The sequence below is a fragment of the Poecile atricapillus genome, chromosome Z (genome assembly GCF_030490865.1).
Source record: "Poecile atricapillus isolate bPoeAtr1 chromosome Z, bPoeAtr1.hap1, whole genome shotgun sequence".
Taxonomy (NCBI): Eukaryota; Metazoa; Chordata; class Aves; order Passeriformes; family Paridae; genus Poecile; species Poecile atricapillus.
In genome coordinates this window covers 31,800,849-31,821,350 of record NC_081289.1, presented here as the reverse complement: position 1 = coordinate 31,821,350, position 20,502 = coordinate 31,800,849, and the positions used below count along the sequence as shown (strand labels likewise).

The following is a 20,502-nucleotide window of genomic DNA, read 5'->3' as shown; positions in this document are numbered from 1 at the left end:
ATTAATCTGTTTTGCTCCTGATGGTAATTGGCACACACTCTTCCCATCTTTCTCAATCCATGAAGTTTCTCTTTTCTTCCCCAACCAGCTGAGATGCTGGAATGAATGAAAGGCTAGGTGGGCACACCCCCCATCAGCTGTCCACAGAGTAAGGCATCAGGTACAGGAAGCCTTGTGGAGAGGGCAAGCTTTGCTAAAATACATAAGCAGACTGGACTAAAAGTCAGCCATTAGCAAGATACAGAAAAAAATCACAGCCCCAACCAACTCTCTTTCAAACATGAACTTGCCAGCTTTACATTTTTGAAACTGGGTTGTGGCAGATTTTACTTCTCTACCTCCTAAAAATGTGTGCAATATTGAACTTCCAAAGACCTTTAAAAATCCTGCCACAAGAGAGCAAACAGTCCATCTCAAACCCTTATGAGAACATCTTGTAATGAACCTGCACAGCAGAAGAGATTTTGGTGACAGAGGGCCCTCTTCTTATGGCTGAATTCCTTTATGGGTGAGATGCCATTTGATTACTGTAGCCTTACAAGTTTTGTATTATGTTTCATCCCATACTGGAATACAGCAATACTTTTTGCATACTCATGCATATACTTATGAACACCTTATGAATGAAAACTATAATCCTGACTGGTTGAACTCTTCTAACTTGTCTTATAAAAATTTAAAGCGATGGTTTCCCAAAATAGTATGTGAAGAGTGCATTATTTCCCATGCAGAGACAGTAAAAGGATAATGTTAAAGATGAGAAATCTGTATTTCAAATGTATATTTGTATTCTGCTGGATAACACAAATATGAAGAGTAACTATCACAGGAATGGTTATCATGTTAAAATGTTGGAGAGCTGCTTATGTAAAGACAGGACACTGACAATACGAGAAAAAGCACAATATCTTGATGAGGTTAAGACTTGTCATGTATTCTGTCCTATTCCCAAAATCTTCTCATTTCCCTGCCCCCAATTCAATAAATTAAACTACAATTGCTATAGGAGGCTTTTATTCTGAATAAAACCAGTGAAAATACAATTTACACTGAAAGCCCAGGCTGAGACAAGTCATGTTGTCGCTGTTATTAGTCGCAGCTTGTTTTAGGTGGGATCCACTCGTGTATCTTCTTGCGAGTAGTAGAGTAAGGCACATACTGCTCAGGAGTGCCACTCACATTGAATTTATGGTTCTCCCAGATAAATTTACGAGCAACTGGTGGATGAGTAGTTGGAGGGTCATCCGTCATTGCGTGCAGCCAGCGATGCCTTAAGAGGAAAAAGACATATTGTTATTAAGGAACATCACAGGATGTCTATCAAACCTAACTCCTGACTCCCAAGGGTCCTCCTCTGAAGAGACACTAAGTATTCATTCTGAAAAGGGAAAAAAGTAATTTTAATCCAGTGTGACTCTGAATGAGACTAGAGGATATTGATTTTAATTAGTTTCACAAGCATAACTGATAAGTAACAGTTCTGCCTCCAAGCAATTGGAAGCAGACCTTAAGTTCAACTTTTCTGTTCCTTTGTACACTCAGTATTTGGACAGAGCATGCTGTCACTTGTTTGTACAGCCTTCACCAGGCAGCCAGGTTAAGGCAGGCACTACAAATGACAAAACCATGAGGTTTGGTTTTGTTGCCTGGGCTTTTTCTTTGTTAGGTTATGGAGGTTTGTTTTGTTTTTAATTACCAGAAGATTACACTTCACAACAATTTCAATGCCGTTTTCAAGGCATACATGAAGCTGCCACTTGGGATACAGATTAAGGACGTAAGTAAACCAAAAACAAGCACATAAATATTTACTAACTGCACAACACAATGATTAATACCAATCAGTAATAAGGTAATTACCAAGTGATTCTAGTGATTAGCCTTTACCTATGAACTAAATGTCAATCTATCTCTGTGCAAGCAACATTAATGATCAAGCAAAGCATTTTCCCTAACAATTTACTGAAACACGGCAGCAGGGACCAACTGAATTGATTTCATCCCTTTCCTACTTCAGTGCCTGAAGCAACTTTCAAATATGAATTACATTTTAATTATCTGTCAGTTTACGTGTACTTCATACTGTGTGTAGTTATAACAAAAGTGAGGTTATGACATTTTTTGCAAGCTTATGCATTTTTACTGAGGTAGAGTTAGGGAGACTTCTGCTAATCAGCTTTTGCAAAGATTTGACCTAAAAATACGAAGTCATCTTTTCTAGTTCTGCTAGAAAACCTAAAAATTGCATTTTCAGCCCTTAGCAACAAATCCAGCACACTTCATTTATACAGCAAAACAAAACTATGATAAAAGTGGTGAGAAATAGACTGACAGGTACATTCTAGATCCAAAGAGCTCTACAGAAGGTCGGTAATCTTTTCCAATTGCTTCTTGACATGTATTTAAAAAAAAAAAATCACAACTTTGACTATAACTTTAGTACAAAAATGTCACTTTAAAAAAAGTGTCAGCCTAAAGTTCTTTTTCTAGAAGTAAAAAACACACAAAACCCCCAAACTAAAGCCACACGTTATAGGACTAAGGTCTACCAGGAAACTGGCTTGAATATAAAATCAGATGGAACTATAAGATTATTTGAAAGTAAGAAGAAAAAAAATCTGTGTTTAGTGGCAAAGAACAGCTTCCTGAGGGAAAAATTATCCACTTTGGAGTTTGGAAGTTATACACATGTATAATGCTCTTCCTCTCTCTGCCCTCCTTCGTAAATCTGGTCTCATTCAGTGTACATTTTGCACTGCTTTTATGAAAAAAAAAAGATAAATGGCTAACGATTTCTGTCTGGAAAAAGGCAGCCCTATAGCACTACTAATCACAATGTGGTCTGATGACAGAGGATCAGGTCTTGCTCAATTTTAACCCTGGTGTTTTAAACCACTCTCTGAAATGCCCTGGCCACACCACACAAAGCTCTCACCTTAGGCAAACTCTCTTGCCCGATTCTCACCTGTCAGAAGAATTTTGTGTACTACTGTTCTTCACATGCCCCCAGGTATCACGTGTCCTATGACAGCCTGCATCAAGGTTGGCAGAAATACTGCAAAAAAGCTTACTTGACAGAGAAGGAATCCTGTGCTCACACCCAACAAGCTCTCCATTGCTAACACAGAAACACTGAGTTTGTGGCATTGGAGAAAGGGCAAAAGAACAGTCTATTCTGCTAATACTGACACGCGGACTGCATTTCAAAATGCTTTGCCATATCACTCCAGAGGAGCCCCAGATTTTCAAACTGCTCACTGTAACATATTATGCTGGCTTTAGCCAGGGTAGAGTTAATTTTCTCTCTGAAAGTAAAAATTAAGGCTATTATTGCAATGTGCAAGGGATAGTAATAATCTGAGTTTAACTCTTATGTGACTGTGCTGCTTCAGGCTGGGGTAGAGTTAATTTTCCTCACAGTGGCTTGTATGAGGCTGTGTTTTGGATTTGTGCTGAACACAGGGTTGATAATACAGAGATGTTTCTGTTATTGCTGAGCAGAGCTTACACAGAGCCATGGCCTTTTCTGCTTTTTGCACTGCCACGCTGTCAGGGAGAGTAGGGGTGTATGAGACACTGGGGGGAGACAGCCAGGACAGGTGACCCCAACTGACCAAAGGAATATTCTGTACGGACAGGTGACCCCAACTGACCAAAGGAATATTCTGTACGGACAGGTGACCCCAACTGACCAAAGGAATATTCTGTACATGGCTCAGTATATAAAGTATATAAAGTAGTGGGAAGAAGGAGGTAGAAGGGGATGTTTGGACTGATGATATTTTATTTATCTTCCCAAGTCATCATTATGTGTGATGGAGCTCTGCTCTCCTGGAGATGACGGAACACCTGCCTGTCCATTGGAAGCCATGAATGAATTCTTGTTTTGCTTTGCCTGTGTGCAGCTTCTGCTTTCCCTATTGAACTGTGCTTATCTCAACCTGTAAGTTTTCCAGCCTTTTCCCTTCTGATTCTCTCCCTGCTCCCACTGGAGAGGGAGAGAACAAGTGGCTGCCTGGGGCTCGGTGCTTGGCTGGGGTTAAAGCATGACACAGGCAACTTACAACACACACACATTCACCTAGTGATGCTTCTGCTAACAGTGGATAAGGATCCTCCACACAAATCCCTGTTTAGGCACCTGTCATCAAACCTCACCATCCTCACGCTCCCCAAGAGTCACACACACCAGTTACAAAGGGCCTGAAAGACAGACTGGAGCAAGCACAGCACTAGAACTATAATAATGCTCAGCTAAAATCAACTATATTCCAAGCTTGTGTGAGGTCTGGCACTTCTGTCATTACAAGTGTACTTGTCACACATTCATTCCTTGAAACATCAGAAAAGTTTCATGATAGTATTTAACAGAGTGGCTTTACCTGTCATTTAAACTATTGCTTTGCACACTTTTAAGACTAAATCCATAAAATCATTTAAAATAGAGCATTTTTGAGTAATTAATATCTTTGTGTTTAAGATTCTCTGGATTTCTAGAACATCAACATGAAACCAAGCTCAAATTTAAATAGATCAGCATAACCAATCCTTGAATCACATTTTCTCACTGGAAAGTAAAAATAAAATTCCTCACTGACAAGACATGCCAGTACAGTCACAAGTATTGAAAAACATGAAGAGATTTCAAAATCAATCCACTATGAATTATGCTTATATTTAAGAGTTTCAGGGCTTAACCTGGTCACAAAGGATTCTCCTTAGAAGCACAACATGTGACTTACAAAAGCATTTTGGTTTGCAGAGTCAGTTCTCTAAAACAAAAGCTCCCACTTTCCACTAAAAATCTTGAAAACTTTGTTTTGGGAAGACTTTCCCCTTGACATCTGCCTCAAAGCATTGTTTGAAGCTCTGATATCTCAGACTGTACCCCCAGATGCTCAAGAAAAGCTTTTCATGCACAAGATTGAACAGCATGAATAAAGAGATATGACATCCTGCAGATGGCCAGATTTCCATACAAACTCTGCCTATAAATCCATTGTGGAAAAAAAAATTCAAAAGCAATTAATGACTGAAAACCTACAAAGAAGCAGACAACTTGCACAGAACACAGAAAAATCAGGAGGATGCAAGCAGCTCTGAAGAGGCTGAAGCAGCTTCCTGAATCAGTGAGCAGTCACTAGGAAGCAGACTGAGGCCAGCAAAGCCTTTGCACTTTTTCTTGCATAAATGGATAAAAGACACCTCAAAGTATCTTCAAAAGCTCTCAAGACTATGTAGAATTTTTCTGAAGTTCTAACAAATATTTAAAAGCAAATAGATTTTAAGCTGAAGCTACAAGGGACTGGAGCCAATTATATGATGTACAAGCTGTCAAACAAGAACTGATGCTACACAAACTCAGCAGCCACTACCATATGTGCATCTGCAAGGTTCAGGCACAGCCTGCGTCAGCTCACGATGTTTGCCAACTTGCTAACATCCACTTTTTGCCACAAGTTAACCATGCTGCAATGAGACAAGAGAAATGAATATGTGGGTTCAGATCACAGGGCAGCGAACAAAAAAGGGACAACAAATGTGTTCGTTTACACATGGGAGATAACTTAATTTATCATGCAAACTACTACACCATAGCAATGAGATGGAAAACATCTAATTAGCATTTAATCGAAATTTACTGTGAAGCTACTAGAAGGATGGAAATTTTCCCAATCCCCTTCCTTTTCTGTTCAATCTTTCTGTTTTGTTTTCCTTGAAGGCAAACTTGAAAAGCAGCATTTTTTACAAGAGAACTGCATATTTCCTTACATTTTGTAGTGTGTTGGCAAGTCTGAGGTGCTACATTCCTCCCTGTCAGACCAACTAAAGAGGCTGCAGACTATTAAACTGAAGGTAAATTTGCAATACTTCACTACATGAAGTAAACACTCCTGGAGCTCCTTCCAATGATGTCAGATTTACACCATAAGGAAATAAACCTCAAAGTACAGAACAGACATCACAAATACACAGGACAGTGCTGGCAAAATGAAGTGTCCCTACAAAAGGAAAAACTATTCTCAAATTATACCTCTTCTTTCCCCACAGAATCACAGTAAAAGAGCAATTTATTTTTAACTAGTGTGTACATTTACACCAGTCGTCAATTTGTTTGTTCAAAGCATTTGGCCAAAATGCAAACCAAAGTACATGACACCAGAAATACACTAAACAAATAGCTTAAACATAAAGGCCAAGGATTAGTGATGCTGCAATGGAGACATCCATGAAAGCACTAAACAGAGTCCCCACAGGCACAGCTATAAACGGATTTAACTTCTATTGTTTATATGTTCACAGAGCACACAGATCACTGTGTTCAAAAATGGAAGCAGCACTGAGTTCCTGCAAACAACACTGACTAGTAAGAAACAAAACAAGTATTTGGTTTCTCTCACTGCCTAAAAGTGAAAAAGATGAATTTGGGTAAGGAAAAAAGTTGTGCCAAATATCTTGTAAAGCATTACAAGAATATTAATATTCATCATTCCCAAGGCAAGTATTAAAGAAATTTTTTTTAAAATCTAATTATATTGTCGCCAGTAAAGTAGATACCAACATCTGGATTTTGGATACCAAAAGAAAGAAAACCCAGAGTGAAAATGAAGTTAAATAACAACTAAATCAGAATAAAGCACAAGCCTACATATTCTAGTCTGGAAACATTTTTAAAAAACAACAGTCTCGATTCCCTGGAGAGTAGACATATGTCAAAACAACACTCTGATTTCCTTTAGACTGTACAATTTCAGTACATCCGTTGTCAAAAGACATTACATCAATTATTTCAGAATACTGAAAATACTCAGTAGCTCCTAAAATGGTATTACAATATGTTATTACATATGAGGTGTTTTTTCTTGCTGTTTTTTCTTTTTCTCTAGTATCTAAGAGAAGGTAAAGGGTAGCATTTTTTTACAGTTGTTTCCAGAACTCTTCAACATACCAAAATGCTTTTTTCCAGTTCATCATACATGAGCTTCACTTGATTGTACTTGAACAATCATTCATATTCTACAATCCTGAAGGCACACAACTTACTGCAAGAAGAGGATACAACCACATACAAAACTGGGCTGGGCTGAGCAAAATTAACTGAATTCCAGAGTAAAATCAGTTTTGAGAAGAAGCATTCAGACCACACCTACCTCTAACAGCAGTACTTTAAATACTTCTTTGGTACTTAGCTGATGACCCAAGGATGACAAACATGTATCATACTATTATCATATGGATTAATTACTCTTTTTGTTAATATAAGTAATTTCACACAGTTCTATTTATTTCCAACAAATTTCTGGGTCCAAAATAACCACCTGTTGCACAACTCTAGTGTTACATGGACAGCAGCTTGTACAAAATATTGTCAGTCTCAATTCAGAAGTCTATGCCATGTTAAAAATTTAAGGCAGAATAGCACCAAATCAAAATTTTTAAAAAGTTGTAAAAGGCAGCATTTATTCCCACTCAAAATATTTGTATTTTTAAAGATGTCTCTAAGCTGTATGGAAATACACATCAGTGAGTTAGATGTGTCACGAAACTAGGATTCCTGTGTAAGAATAAATATATGTTATCATGGGACATACAAATTTATCAGCAAGAAACACCACCCTCCACCTTATCCCCCCTTCCCAAAAAAAGCCCCAAATCCACAAACCTGACTGGTACTGCACAACTAAGTTTCCTGACAAAAATATCCTAAACACAAGACTGTTTACTCTTTTGTGCCTCATTACACTCACCAGTCTTGAAAATAATGAAATCTTTACTGCTTCTTTTAAAGGAATTTTTTCCACATTGATAGGAAAACAAGTTTTTCTACCTCATTAATTCCTGTGAAGTAAACAAGCTACTTAACCCTTGAAACATCACTTTGATTCTCAAAAAGAAACCCTTTATTGAGGTTTCTAAAGATGCAACAAATAGTCCATAAACACAGGCAAAAGAAAAAACAAAATAAAAACCAAAACCTTTGTGAAACAAAACCTGTGCCTCAAAATAAAGAAAATCTTAAAACCTAGCACAGTCTAATAGTGGATAACAACCAGAACCAAACAACAGTTATGCAGAGAGCAAGGCATGAACATCCTGCTGCTGGAGATTCTAATGTCACTTCAAAAAACAATGCCATTCAGTTCTAACCAAATAAGACAGAAAAAAGTATTAACCACATTAAACATAATGTAAGGCTGGGAGAGCTTGAAACAGAATTGACCACCTAGAGAGTCTACCCACACATTCCTCAAATGTTCCAGTAAGAGCCACAATTTAGAAGATTTTATAATCAATCCCAGCCTTGGCATAGAATATCTGTTACAGGAGTAATAAAAAACAGTGTTTGCTCAGTCTACCCAAACACTTCTCTCTTGATGTCTCCTTTTGCTGCTTTGTGGCTGAAGTGCTATTCCTATTCCTTAAGAATTGCATAGAGATTGTTTTTACAAGTATACACTGTTAGTTTATGTGGTGTGAGTTTTCTAGGAAAACAAAAAAAGGGTCAACAGCTGTGGCCAGAGACCTTCTGGAATTTAAGGCTGTACAGAATTATTACTGAAATGCATGAACAGAAAATAAATCCTCAATAAAAATTATAGTCAAGTAGCAGTCAACATATGGAGCATTCTGGTACTTCAATGTTTACTACCACATCAATGTATACAAATTGAAACAATTATGCTGTTAGTGGCTGTGGGTTAAGGAATGTTGTTCCACCACTGCCATATGTTCCTTGCTTACGATGGCAATAACAAATATTTTACTTCTGGTGGCCCAAGGCTTTGGCAAACCATTAACAGAGTAATAATGAAAATTAGAAGACTGTCTTGACCTGCTCAGTCTGGCTGGCAAAATGCTCTTCTCAATCCAAAAAGCAGTGAGTGCCTCAGCCAGGACAGCGAGCAATAAACATGAATGCAGTTCAACATTAGAAGTGACGAGTCTGAAACCTTCTGGTCACAGATGTGACAGCTATGACCATGAAAACTTTTTTTTTTAAATCTTGCTTTGTAATATGAGAAAATATAAAGCAATTACACAATTGCTATCTGTCCACATTATTAAGCTAAACAATTTACCATTCAGGGGGCACCATACTTCCATCAACTTCCCAAAAGGTATTTTTGCCATTCATTTCTTCAGTATATACAACCCATCTGTGCCGACCTTAAGTAAAAAAACAGAAATATCATATTAGCCTTAAAAATTAAATTATTTTCTTATAAAGGAGAGAATTCAGGAAAACCAAGGAAAAACATTTTTAGTGATAGTATCTACCATAATGGGCACCTATTTTTAAGCCAGCAGAGTTTTATTTTTTCAGGTCTTCTGTATTTCCACTATTACTTTAGTTTTAGATGACTGAATCTAATGCTCTCACAAGGTAGCAAATATTGGCTATTGTATAAATAATGGGAAAGAGGAACTTATAAAATTTTCAGGCAGAGAAAGAGGTTTGGGGATTTTTCCTCCAGTATGAGGAGTCTTTTCCAAAGGAACATTGCCACTGATAACATAAGACTAAACTAAATTTCATCTACACAAAACTACCAAGCAATGTTAATCAGCAAGTGCCTTCCCTGGTTACACTCCAAGTTAATCTGCAGTTAGCTTGGCCTGACCAGTGTGTCAATTGCTTATGTGTCACCTGTGTTGCTTTAGGTTTAGGTTCTGCCTTTTTAAGTACTCAAGAAGCTTGATTTAAAATCTACTACTTAAGGTAAGTAATAGTAATAGTAAGTTTAAGCCAACCTGTGCTCTTTGCCCTGAAGTGATCATGTAAGTGAGTAAAGCTGTGAGGCAGTTTTAAACATAGTTCTTCTTTCCCCACCTGTTAAACCACCAGCCTTTAGGTCAAGGACTAAAATCAACTCTCAATCACATTATCATATAGCTTTACCTACACAGAGACCATATGACTGGCTTATATTTATTCCATATTCACTGTTTCAGATTGACTGTGTTTGCGAAGGAATTGAGGGATAAAACAGAGAAAAAGAAGCTGTCAAAGCATTTCTATAAGTCTAAGACTCACACAAGACAAGTGCAGGGAAGTCAGGCAGGCAACAAGTTGTATTTCACTAGCAGAAAGCACATAAGCTATGTGGGAGTGACACAGTTGGTTGGGAGGTGTTCACATTAGCACACATACCAAAGAAGTTTCTTTTGTCTTCGTAGTATTTGTTTCCATATTTGTCAGTTCCTATCAGATTACCAGTCTTCAAATCATTGACCCTGTGAATCATCAAAACAGTTTCAGTTGGTGTTCTCTCAGAACAAAATTGTGACAGAGGTTCCTTAAGGGTTAGTAAAAATCTGTGTACATGTATGCAAAGGTAGTTTTTAAAAAATCTATTCAAGTTTATGGATTGCAAAACAACCTCCAATTCCTGCAACTAATGTGCATCTCACTGACAGGATGATAAAATCCACACAAAAAAGCTTTCAGGGACTCTTACTTATTTATAAGCTCATTATAGTAGAAGATAAAGCAACTCTACAATGTAACAATTTAACACCCACAAAACCTTAAATATTGTGCTGCTGTTGCAGAGACAGAGAGTGCTTTGGACCTGATTAGCATAAGAGATTTGATAATCAGGATGCCTTGGCAAGAACAAATGGGACTTTGAAGATTGCAAGAGGATTGGATCAGACTGGCAACAGGGAAGAAGATTGAATCAATTTCTGCAAGTAGAAGAGATACTGCAAAAATGTACAAGCTTGTTTGTATGATGATTAACCTAATCACTGTAGTAAAAAATTACTAGCCTTCCTAGAATGGTATAAAAACATATGTAGCTCACAGTAAATTCGGATTCTGATCAGCAGTCAGTTGCCCCATCTCTCTCTCAATCGCCAGTACTGTGGGAGACCCAGAGGCACATGTTAATCCACTCAGTAGGAAATGTCACCATCCTTCTCAACTATCAGTAGCTACTATCTCAGCCTGAATTGCCCTTTGAAGTGGTCAGCACTGAAGCAGCACAAGAGACCTCATTACTACTATGTACATTACATACTGCCCCTGTGTGGGCAGTAACCTCCAAGAGAGGAATAGTAATATTTTAGGCCACTGCAGCTGCTTGCCAAGGAGAATTGTAATTGTTACTTCCTTGCTTTTGTATAATTGTGAAAGATCCACGCATTTACCCTGCAACTCTGTGAGACTTACACTGTCCCAGATAAAGTATATATGAGTTTCAACTCCTTATAGAGAATGTATTTTAACGTTATTGTAGAAATAAATAATTAAACTGAACCTATGATTTACAGTCTTGTGATAATAAAATTAACCAAAGTGCTCTTCTCCCTCCATATCTGCAATTTTGCTTTTTTTTTTTTACTGATATTTATCCCAGGCAGAATTATATAGGGATAAGTTTCCTCTCAAAGGTTTTAGTTATTAGTAGTATTATGCACATTCTCAACTCAATCTCAAGTGAGAGGAGGAATGTGCTCAGATGAAGTTTTTTTGTTGTCTTTTCCCCCAGGGTGTGTGAAAGTGACAATCATTCCAGAAGGTAATCATTTTAAACCTCTATGGTGGCAGGCAGAGAGATTCTCTGACACATCTCTCCTCTGTCAAAGAAACATTCAAAGATCTCTGCCTCAACTATACAAGCCTGAGCTCCCAGCTTCAGAAAAAGAAGAGCCATTCCACTGCTGCCCTCCCTTCCTTTTTCCCCTCCCTTTCTTGCAAGTGTTCTTATGCCCTTGTCCTGACTTCATGCCCTGAATACCAATATCAGACACTGGAGTTATTTATGGATTCCTGAGAACATTTTCCAGCCAATTTCACTGAATTTTAAGTAAGGAGAATGTTTTCAGCCACAAAGGCTCTTAATAATTTGACTTGATAACATATAAATCTGCAGCTGCCTCGGTGGAAAACATATGGAGAAAAGCAGGGAAATTCAGAGAAAGAGTCTTCTGACTTGGGTAAATAATTTTTTTCCAGTTACTAGTGATTACTTCTTAAATTCAACTGTTTCAAAAAAGAACACCTTGGTAACTCGTCTTTAAACACCAAACTTATTCCTCGAGCTGGGATGGATGATTTAATGGCTTGAAAGGTGAGCAGGAGGCAGCAGCTGTTTGTGGTTGGTGAGGATTGGGTGTAGTAGGTACCCACCTAGTACACCTAACTTCTGTCTTCTGAAGGAAAGAAAGAACAGCACTGCCTCCAGTCTTCCCTGCTCTCTTTTTCCGTGTGGTAGAAAGGTGTCAACCCAGCCTGCAGTCTTAGACTCACAAAAGATCTCTGAGGAGACATTCACAGAGCTGTGCTTAGGAAGAGGCACACCGATGACACCTAATACTGACTCTTCCACACTTTCATTTCCCCAGCTCCACCTCTTCTTAAGAACCGTCAGAGTAATAGCTACAGTCTGAGAAGGAAAACAAAGTGGAGGAAACAACCGGGGGAGGGGGTAGGTGTGTGACAGAAAATAGTAATTAGAATAGCAGTAAAGCTCTAGCCAGGGAAACCATGTATTGTCTTACTGCTAAACAGGACTAAATCCACTATATGAAAATACTGAAGAGGCCTGATCAGCAACTGTGTAAAACGTTATGTTTAACTCTTCAAAACAGATCAATTTAAGCCACAAGAAATAACAGAATAAAGGCCATTATGATGTATATATGTGGGGGAATACCTTCAAAAAGACTCAGAAAGCTTGGCTTGTTTGTTCTAAGAAAAGAAAGCCCTTAATATATAACAGGGAATTTCATATTTGCAAATCACTGCTATCCTATATTCCTGACTTCCCAACACTGATTATAAAAAAGCTTTTTAGCATGTGGTCAGGCCTAAAACATTTACTGGATATGTCTTAATACTCTTCCAGGACCAACTGTAAACACAGCACAGGTTTCTGACACTGCTGGGTTTGGATCACATACTATTTAGACTTCCACCCTACATTTCATCAAGGATCTGAATGTCAAGAGTACCTTTGTAAACCTGCAGCTCCTATTTGGGAGCAGCTTCAAGCATGCTGCATCACAATTCAAAGTACTTGTCACAAGAAAGAGATGAGATGCGGGTGAGGGAAAAAAGCCAGGAGAAAGTTTAATGTGGACGAGTGCAAGGTTCTGTACTGGGGAAGAAAGTACTCAGACATGAATGGAAACAAAGGCTGCAACTTATTTTGCACTAAATGCCACTGGGGCTGGAGGGCATCCAGAGCCGAGCATAGGTCAGCGGTGATAATCCAGTGCCAGAGAGCAGATGTGATCTGCAGTTTGAAATGAGTTGGAAGAAACAGAGCCAGTAAAGCAGCTGAAGTAATTAATTCTCTTGCTTTAGACCACGGTATTTCAGCAGATGCACGGCTTTCAGATTGGTACAGTTCAAGAAAGGCACTGCCAGACTGAGGTGACCCCGAGCGAAGAGCACAACGGTGCGCACAGAAGCGCGGAGTGCAGCTACAGCAGAGACACGGCTGTGGCAACAGCACTAGGGACTGGGGCTGGGCACCAGGACAACCGGCCCGGGCAGCACCGACAGCTCAGCACCCAGGAACCCTCCAAGGTGCCTCAAGGACAGAAAACAGCCGCGGGCCCTGCCTGGGGACCACTCTGAGCACAGCACCCACCGCCGACCGGGACCCGCCGCCCTCGGCGGAGCGGGCGGGGCGGGGCGGGCTCCTCCCGAGGCCTGAGGCAGCGCCCGCCCCCGCCCGGCCTCCCCCTCAAGGTGACCCCGCGGGGCGGCGGTGGCGCCGCGGGAAGGCCCCGCCGGCCGCGCCGGAGCCGCATTACCTGAGCAGCTGCAGGATGGCGCCGCGGGCCCCGCCGTGGCCGCCGATGTGCTTCAGCGCCCGCTTCAGCACCTGCACGTACTCCGCCATGGTGGGGCGGGCCGCGGGCCAGCACCGCCCCCTCCCGCCCTCGGTGACAGCGAGCGCCCGGAAGCGGAACCGGCAGCGGAACCGGCAGCGAGATCCGCCTGCGGGCCTTTCCTGAGGCGGGGACAGCGCACAGCCTGCACCCATAGAACAATTGCCTACTGCTTACACCCGAAGGTCAGCAAGATACAAAGAACTTCAGGATAGGGAGAAAAGCCTTTTTATAATAGAAAGTCTACTGGCAATCCCTTATTTCACAAGATCTGTGAGGAGAAAAGTTACCAATTCTTGGCAGCAAGGAGATCTTTTGGATCTGGAGACCGCCCGGATCAAGAATCAGGGGGCAGGACAGGTGACATCTCACCCGGTGCAGGCTGCGGGTGATGGTCAGAGGAGACCTTGACAGTCTTCTCTCTCCTGGCTTTTCCCAACCCTGGCAGGCCATCAAGGAATGTGTTATCTATTGTCTCACCCATGTGTCCACCTCTCCATCTTGTCCAGTGCCTTCTCCTGGTTCTGCACCAGCAGGAGGAAAGACCTTAGATTGCCCTGCTGTGGATGTTGGCAGGACTTCACTACTGTTGCTACAAGGCTGAGCAGGTAAGGTGCAGAAACCGTTTCCCTGACCTTCACAAGGCTACTGCTACACAGGCCAGGCAAAAATAGATCCATTGTACTTTGTCAGGGCAGACAGGGCTTGGAAAGGCACCTGGTAAACGCATCCAGCAACCTGTGCTGGCTGATGAGCAGAGACCAGCTGTCAAACATGGAAAGGCCAAGCTGCTACTATTGGAACTGGAGTTTTGGGAAGAGACAAAGCAGGAGTTGGAGTGAAAAATTAAGTAGGTAGTGGTAAACTTGAAAGGAAAATGAGACTGGGAAACACCCGTGTCAGCCAACTTCACAGTGTGGAAATATATCCATTTCAATATAGTCCAGTGGTCGAGTTTCCACTCAAAATTTTTTGGTTTTAACACAAGTGGTTTTGTTTTCAAACACAAAACATAGGCCCTGCTGGTTCTGTGCTATGTGCTCAAACGACAGTATCTCTTTTGCAACAACTCTTAGACTTCAGTATACTCGTGGCAGGTTATTTGCATTTGCACAGTCCAAACTCTTAGAAAATTTATTAAATATATTAAAGTTTGGTCAGACAAGTGTGCATTAGCAGGCATGAAAACAAGGAGGAACATTTACAGTCAGAATTCACTCATTGTCTTTAACTTCATCCACAGAAACCATTATTTTGAGATGAACTACTGATGATGGAGTGTAAAATATGAAAGAAATGTAGTTTAAATTAGGAAGCCAACTTGGGAAACATTCTGTAGGTTCAATGCTTATGCCAGTTTCAAAGCCTATTCCTGATGAATATAACTGGGATAATTTTCACTGACTGCAAGTATAATTCTATGAGCTCTTCTGGCAGTGAAATAATATAGTTGTTTGTTGTGGGTTTTTCCCAAAAGTTAAAATTATCTGGATCACTTCACTGATCCACGTGACACCACGGTTCTTTGTCTGAGAGCACTATGGAGAACAAGGCATTGTCCCACAAAGCTGGAAGAATGGATCAACTTCTTGATGTGACACTGATGCTACAGAAGATTTTGTGGGGAATACTTTCTTAGTAGCAGGAACATTTTAGACCCTCTTTTTCAAATTGCATTGTGAATTTTTTTTGTACTATTTTCTCCATTACTTTAGTCAAGTGAGATCTCCACTGAGAATTTCATCATCTCATCATGAAAATCATGCTGAAGTCCCATCACATCTACTTAAATTGCTTCTGTTAATGTGTCACTGTGCATGAAAAAGAGAATCTGACTATTGTGTTCAAAAATACTCCCTGAACTCAGTGCAAATGTCACAGTTGAATACAGTGGAATGCAAATGCAAGTATGTCTTCCTGAGGATTTTCTTCCTGGAGCATATCTAGGAGACAGCACTGAAATGCTGTCTTGTCACTCAAGGTGCTTGTCAAACTCGTGCACCCATACAAAATATTTAATTCCCAGGGTTTTTTAATTTAAGACTCTTGTTAGATGTTGCTTTTTTTACCCCAAAATTAGCACACTGAACCTCACTGCCTCAAAAACTCTTCCTAAATACATTTAATGATGCCTTGTTTTTCTCTTCTGGTTCAAGTACATGTCACAAAATTAGCATCAGAACTCTTTTTCAAGCCTAGAAAACCCCCTCACAAGTCTGAACACAAGTTACTTGCTTCTTTCCTAACAGAGCATAACAAACAACATATTTTTTGAAAATAAACAAATCAATTTCCTGAATGACTCAAAGGATGACAAGTAACTTCCCTTCATTTTGTTAGCACATAACCATCTCACTGAATCCTACATAGTTTAGTTTTTCCTTTAAAGAGCTTTATTCGGTGGTACAATTGATCTTGAAAAACTTAAGTTCATATATTCTCAGAAAGTGCAAAAGTCAACTCATCTACAGAATAACTTAGTGTTTACATTTAACCTTAGAAGAACTCTTTTTATTACATTTGCCTATTTCACTGCCATTTCCTCTGTTCTTAATATAGAAAGTCATGTAAATTTACTCTGCAGTAGTTCACAACTGTGGAACGTACATTTGCAACAATAAATGGAAATACTTTTCTTATCCAACAGAAGAAAGACTAACAAATAAGATTTTGCTGTTATTCCTGCCCCATTCTTCTAAAACCACAAAATTCCAGAAGCAAAATCCAATCCACAACACAAACCTTCACAATTCAGTGTCCAATAATAATCTAATCCAGTCTCTAACCATAGTGTCTCTCACTTTAGTCTAAACAGTGAAATCTCTAATGCTTTCACTAAAACACATTTTCAGTCCTATCATCCATATGTATTTCCCAAAAACACAGTGGAAGAAGTTTTTGTCACTTGGGTTCTACTGATTGAAAAAAGTAGAAGATAACTTCATAGCCTGGCACTAAGTGAAATGTTACCAGAAAAGTACATACTTCATCATTTTCAAAAACATTTAAGTATGTAAATGGTAAGAACAGTTTAGCTCTCAAAACCCCTAGAAAAATAAATACTGGCACTTTTAGAAAACACCTGCCACTTTGTGGGAAGTGTCTGGGTTATTTCTCTAGCAGTAGCTCCACCTTCATCTTTGATTTTCCAATGGCAAAATTCTGGTTACAGAGTGAAAGAAAAATTCCTTTTGGGGTTGTTCCTCAGGTAGCCTTCATTAGCCAAACTACGTGGCTGTTCAGTTTGCTCCCTGGCGAAACCCTAGGATGAAGGAGAACTGAAGTAATCAGAAATGAGCTCAGACACCTCATGAACAGCTTATTGGAAGGGATTACACTGCAGGTCTGCAAAGGACCAAATCCACAGGCTGCTCATATCTCTTGCCAAACAACTTTCTTGTCTGGGGAACTGGTATTGCCAGGAGGTTCAAAGCATGGCAGTTTGGTTCTCTGGATGTCCAGCAGACAGTTCTGCTGCTGAGTGAAATACACTGTATTAGTTCAGAAGAACCCATGGTGGAGCAGTTCCATCTGGTTTCTCTGTTGTCACAGGCAAATTCACAAAAAAAGTTTAGTTAAAAGCATTCCCATAACATAACTTCCTTGCTATCCATTGCTATCCTTGCTATCTTTTCCCCACCATTTCACACAGAACACAAATATTCCTGTCTCCTTATCAGCACCCCACCACCTCCCCTTAATTCAAGCAGAGTTAACTTGAAAATATATTTGGGCAAACATTACTACAAGACCCAGCTATTAAAAAAATAATCAGGAAATGTGTTTGTTCAACCACTATCAACAGCCACAAAAACCTTAAGCATCCAGATGTTGATACTTGAAGACGGTGATGCTTTAGCGGTCCAAGTGATTTGCTTTTACCTGCATCACAGTGCCTCAGAGGGCACAATCAGTTCCTATATTCAAGCCGAATGCACAACCCTGACTTCTTCTCATAAAGATTCAACTCAGAGAAAACTGTATTCTGTATTAGCCGTTGCATATCAGAGTGAGGGTAGGGCTATCCACAGCATGTATTAACACAAGCTTTGGTACACATGGGAAGAAAAAGCAGCTCATCATAAATGGATTCCTACAATGAAACAGAAATGTTCTTTGGAGTTACTTGGCAGAGGTAATAGGAAATAAGGCAAGACTGGGTGCTAGGGATGTTTGTTGACGGAAGACAAATGCCACAGAGGTGGCCAAAAGGCTGTGGAAAGTTACTAGAAAAAAGAGTAGCTCCTTAGCAGACTGACTGGGGAACAGGGCCCTGTAGAAGTTAGTGGATCCAGAGGAGAGCCACAAAAATGGTCAGAGGGCTTAAGCCCCTCTCCTATGAAGACAGACAGAGTTGGGGTTGTTCAGCCTAGAGAAGGCTCTGAGGAGAGCTTCTAGAGGCCTTCTAATAATTAAAGGAGGCTTACAAGAAAAGTGGAGAAAGGCATCAGAGCCTGTAGTGACAGGATGAGGGGAAATGGCTTGAAACTGCAAGAGGGCAGATTTAGATTGGACACGAGGATGAAACAGTTGGAGTCCATGATCCTAGAGGTCTTTTCTCTAGGTCTTTTCCAACCTTAATGATTCTGTGAAGTTCTATATGATAAGAGTAGTGGGCACTGGAACAGGTTGTCCAGAGAAGTTGTGGATGTCCCATCCCTGGAAGTGTTCAAGGCCAGGCTGGACAGGGCTTTCAGCAGTCTGGTCTAGTGGGAGGTGTCCCTGTTCATGGCAGGGGTTGGATCTACATGGTATTTAAGATGCCTTCCAACCCAAACCATTCTGTGATTCTAAGTACCAAGAAAGGTTAAGTCTTCAAAACAGAGGCAAGATAGAGCCTGGAGTAAAATTTCTTGGGAAAGAGACTCTAAATGCTTGTTTCCAGCTCTCATAATTAGTAAACTCATTGTATTATCCAAACTTTATGTTTTACCAGTGCATTTTACCACTGCATCTCCGCAGTGTATCAGTGGGTAATTAATTTACTTCATGATAAAAACATTTCAGAATTTAAACATGGAAAGAATGGGAATTAGTTTTTCATTTGGGATAATGTTCTGAGTTATCTACAAATCCACACAAATGCCACCTTCATTTATAATAGAAGCTGCTTTACACTTTTTAAATTATCATTGAGAAATCAGTTCTGAAATAGACCAAAACCGGTGCTTATTTCAGAGTTGTAAACATTAATAAATCCATTATTTATCCAGTAGTATTTAAAACTGAGATAACTTTACTTTAACATCTGAAGTCTGTTTCTTTCAAATGAAAAAATGCTTTGTTCAACCATACTGTAACTTTCAACCTAAAACTGATCCATAATGAATCTAATACTAATTTCCAAATATCCATTATTGCATTGTATGACATGAAGATCCATGATTTGGGTTCATTACAATACATATTTCCATACAGCATTTTAAAAACCAAAGCACTGGTAAATTAAATTTTACAATAAATTAATTCTCAAATGCATAGGCCAGAAAGTAGTAAGCATGGAAACAAAAGGTTAATTGCAAAAAAGATGAGCAAACAGCAAGATATTGCAGCTACCACAAATCCCAGAGACTGAATATAACTGAGAGTACTGCACTGTGTAATAAAAATGTAAAAGATCCACAAACTATCTGTAATCATATACAGTGTTCTAGGTCTATACAACAAGCCATATAAAACACTAACGAAGTAATAGGATATTGCAATTGTTTTCTATAATAGAAAGTTACAATTTATTTTTAAAAATACATCCAAAATAGAGTTTTCCAACTTAGTCAGGTTTCAAGACATTTAAAGTGATTTTTGTTTTATACAACAGCAAGACAACTACAGTGACACTGTATTGCTTACACTGAAACTGATGTACTAGCAAACCACAAAGGCTGAACAAAATGAACAGACTGACTTTCACTGACCCTGAAGATCACATGACAAGAAGAAATGTATGGACAGATAGGTTTGTAACTACAGAAAGTATTTCAACGAAGGTACTCTTGAAAAAAGTTTAGAATATAACAATTATTTGCACTAGGAACTTTAGTAGTATCAAACAAACGACCTAAACTCACATACACATGTGCAACATACAGTTTCAAAAATATTTGAACTAGTAAGCTTAGTATGTGTAACAGTAATATCATTGTTAAATTATAGGATTCTAAAATGTATAAAATTGTTTTTCCTTTCATGTGATTTATATTAAAATGATCTTTCTTGCTCTCAACATCTAAAATTTTAAAGCTGTTGAAACTAAACTTCTCCTTTAATTGGCAAACAGTTTTTGGTTGGTAAATGTCACAGTTTGGTTAAATCCTGACTGGCTCAAAACTGTCAAGGCTTTTAAAGACCATAAAGTTGACAAGTAATTTAAAGTTGAAATCACAAAAACAATGAAATATTTTAACACCCATGGTGGAGTAAGCTTCAATACTCACATTTTTGTTATTGTATTGACAGTGGTACTGACAGAACACAGTAATATTAGCCAGTCTGTCATTCAGTACCAAGCAATATTCATTCACAAGACTATAAATGACAATAAATCACACAGGTGGTAATGTGAGATCATGTAATCATAAAAAATAACTGTTAGAAACACTAAGGGTCTCAGTTGAAGGTAACTTGATATATTTCATTTAACTTAGAAGCAGTTAT

At 39.3% G+C, this 20,502-nt stretch overlaps 1 protein-coding gene across 1 annotated transcript; it reads right to left on the bottom strand.

Annotated features, from left to right (window-relative positions):
• Positions 1–997: 997 nt before the first annotated feature.
• On the bottom strand, positions 998–13,923 carry LOC131573113 (NADH dehydrogenase [ubiquinone] 1 alpha subcomplex subunit 12-like). The gene is made up of 4 exons (XM_058826714.1): positions 13,771–13,923; positions 10,154–10,236; positions 9,081–9,168; positions 998–1,270 (listed from the first exon to the last, which is right to left on the bottom strand). The coding sequence occupies exons 1-4, from the start codon at positions 13,857–13,859 to the stop codon at positions 1,090–1,092; spliced, it is 441 nt and encodes a 146-aa protein (XP_058682697.1). The 5' UTR covers positions 13,860–13,923; the 3' UTR covers positions 998–1,089.
• Between the last annotated feature and the right edge of the window lie 6,579 nt (positions 13,924–20,502).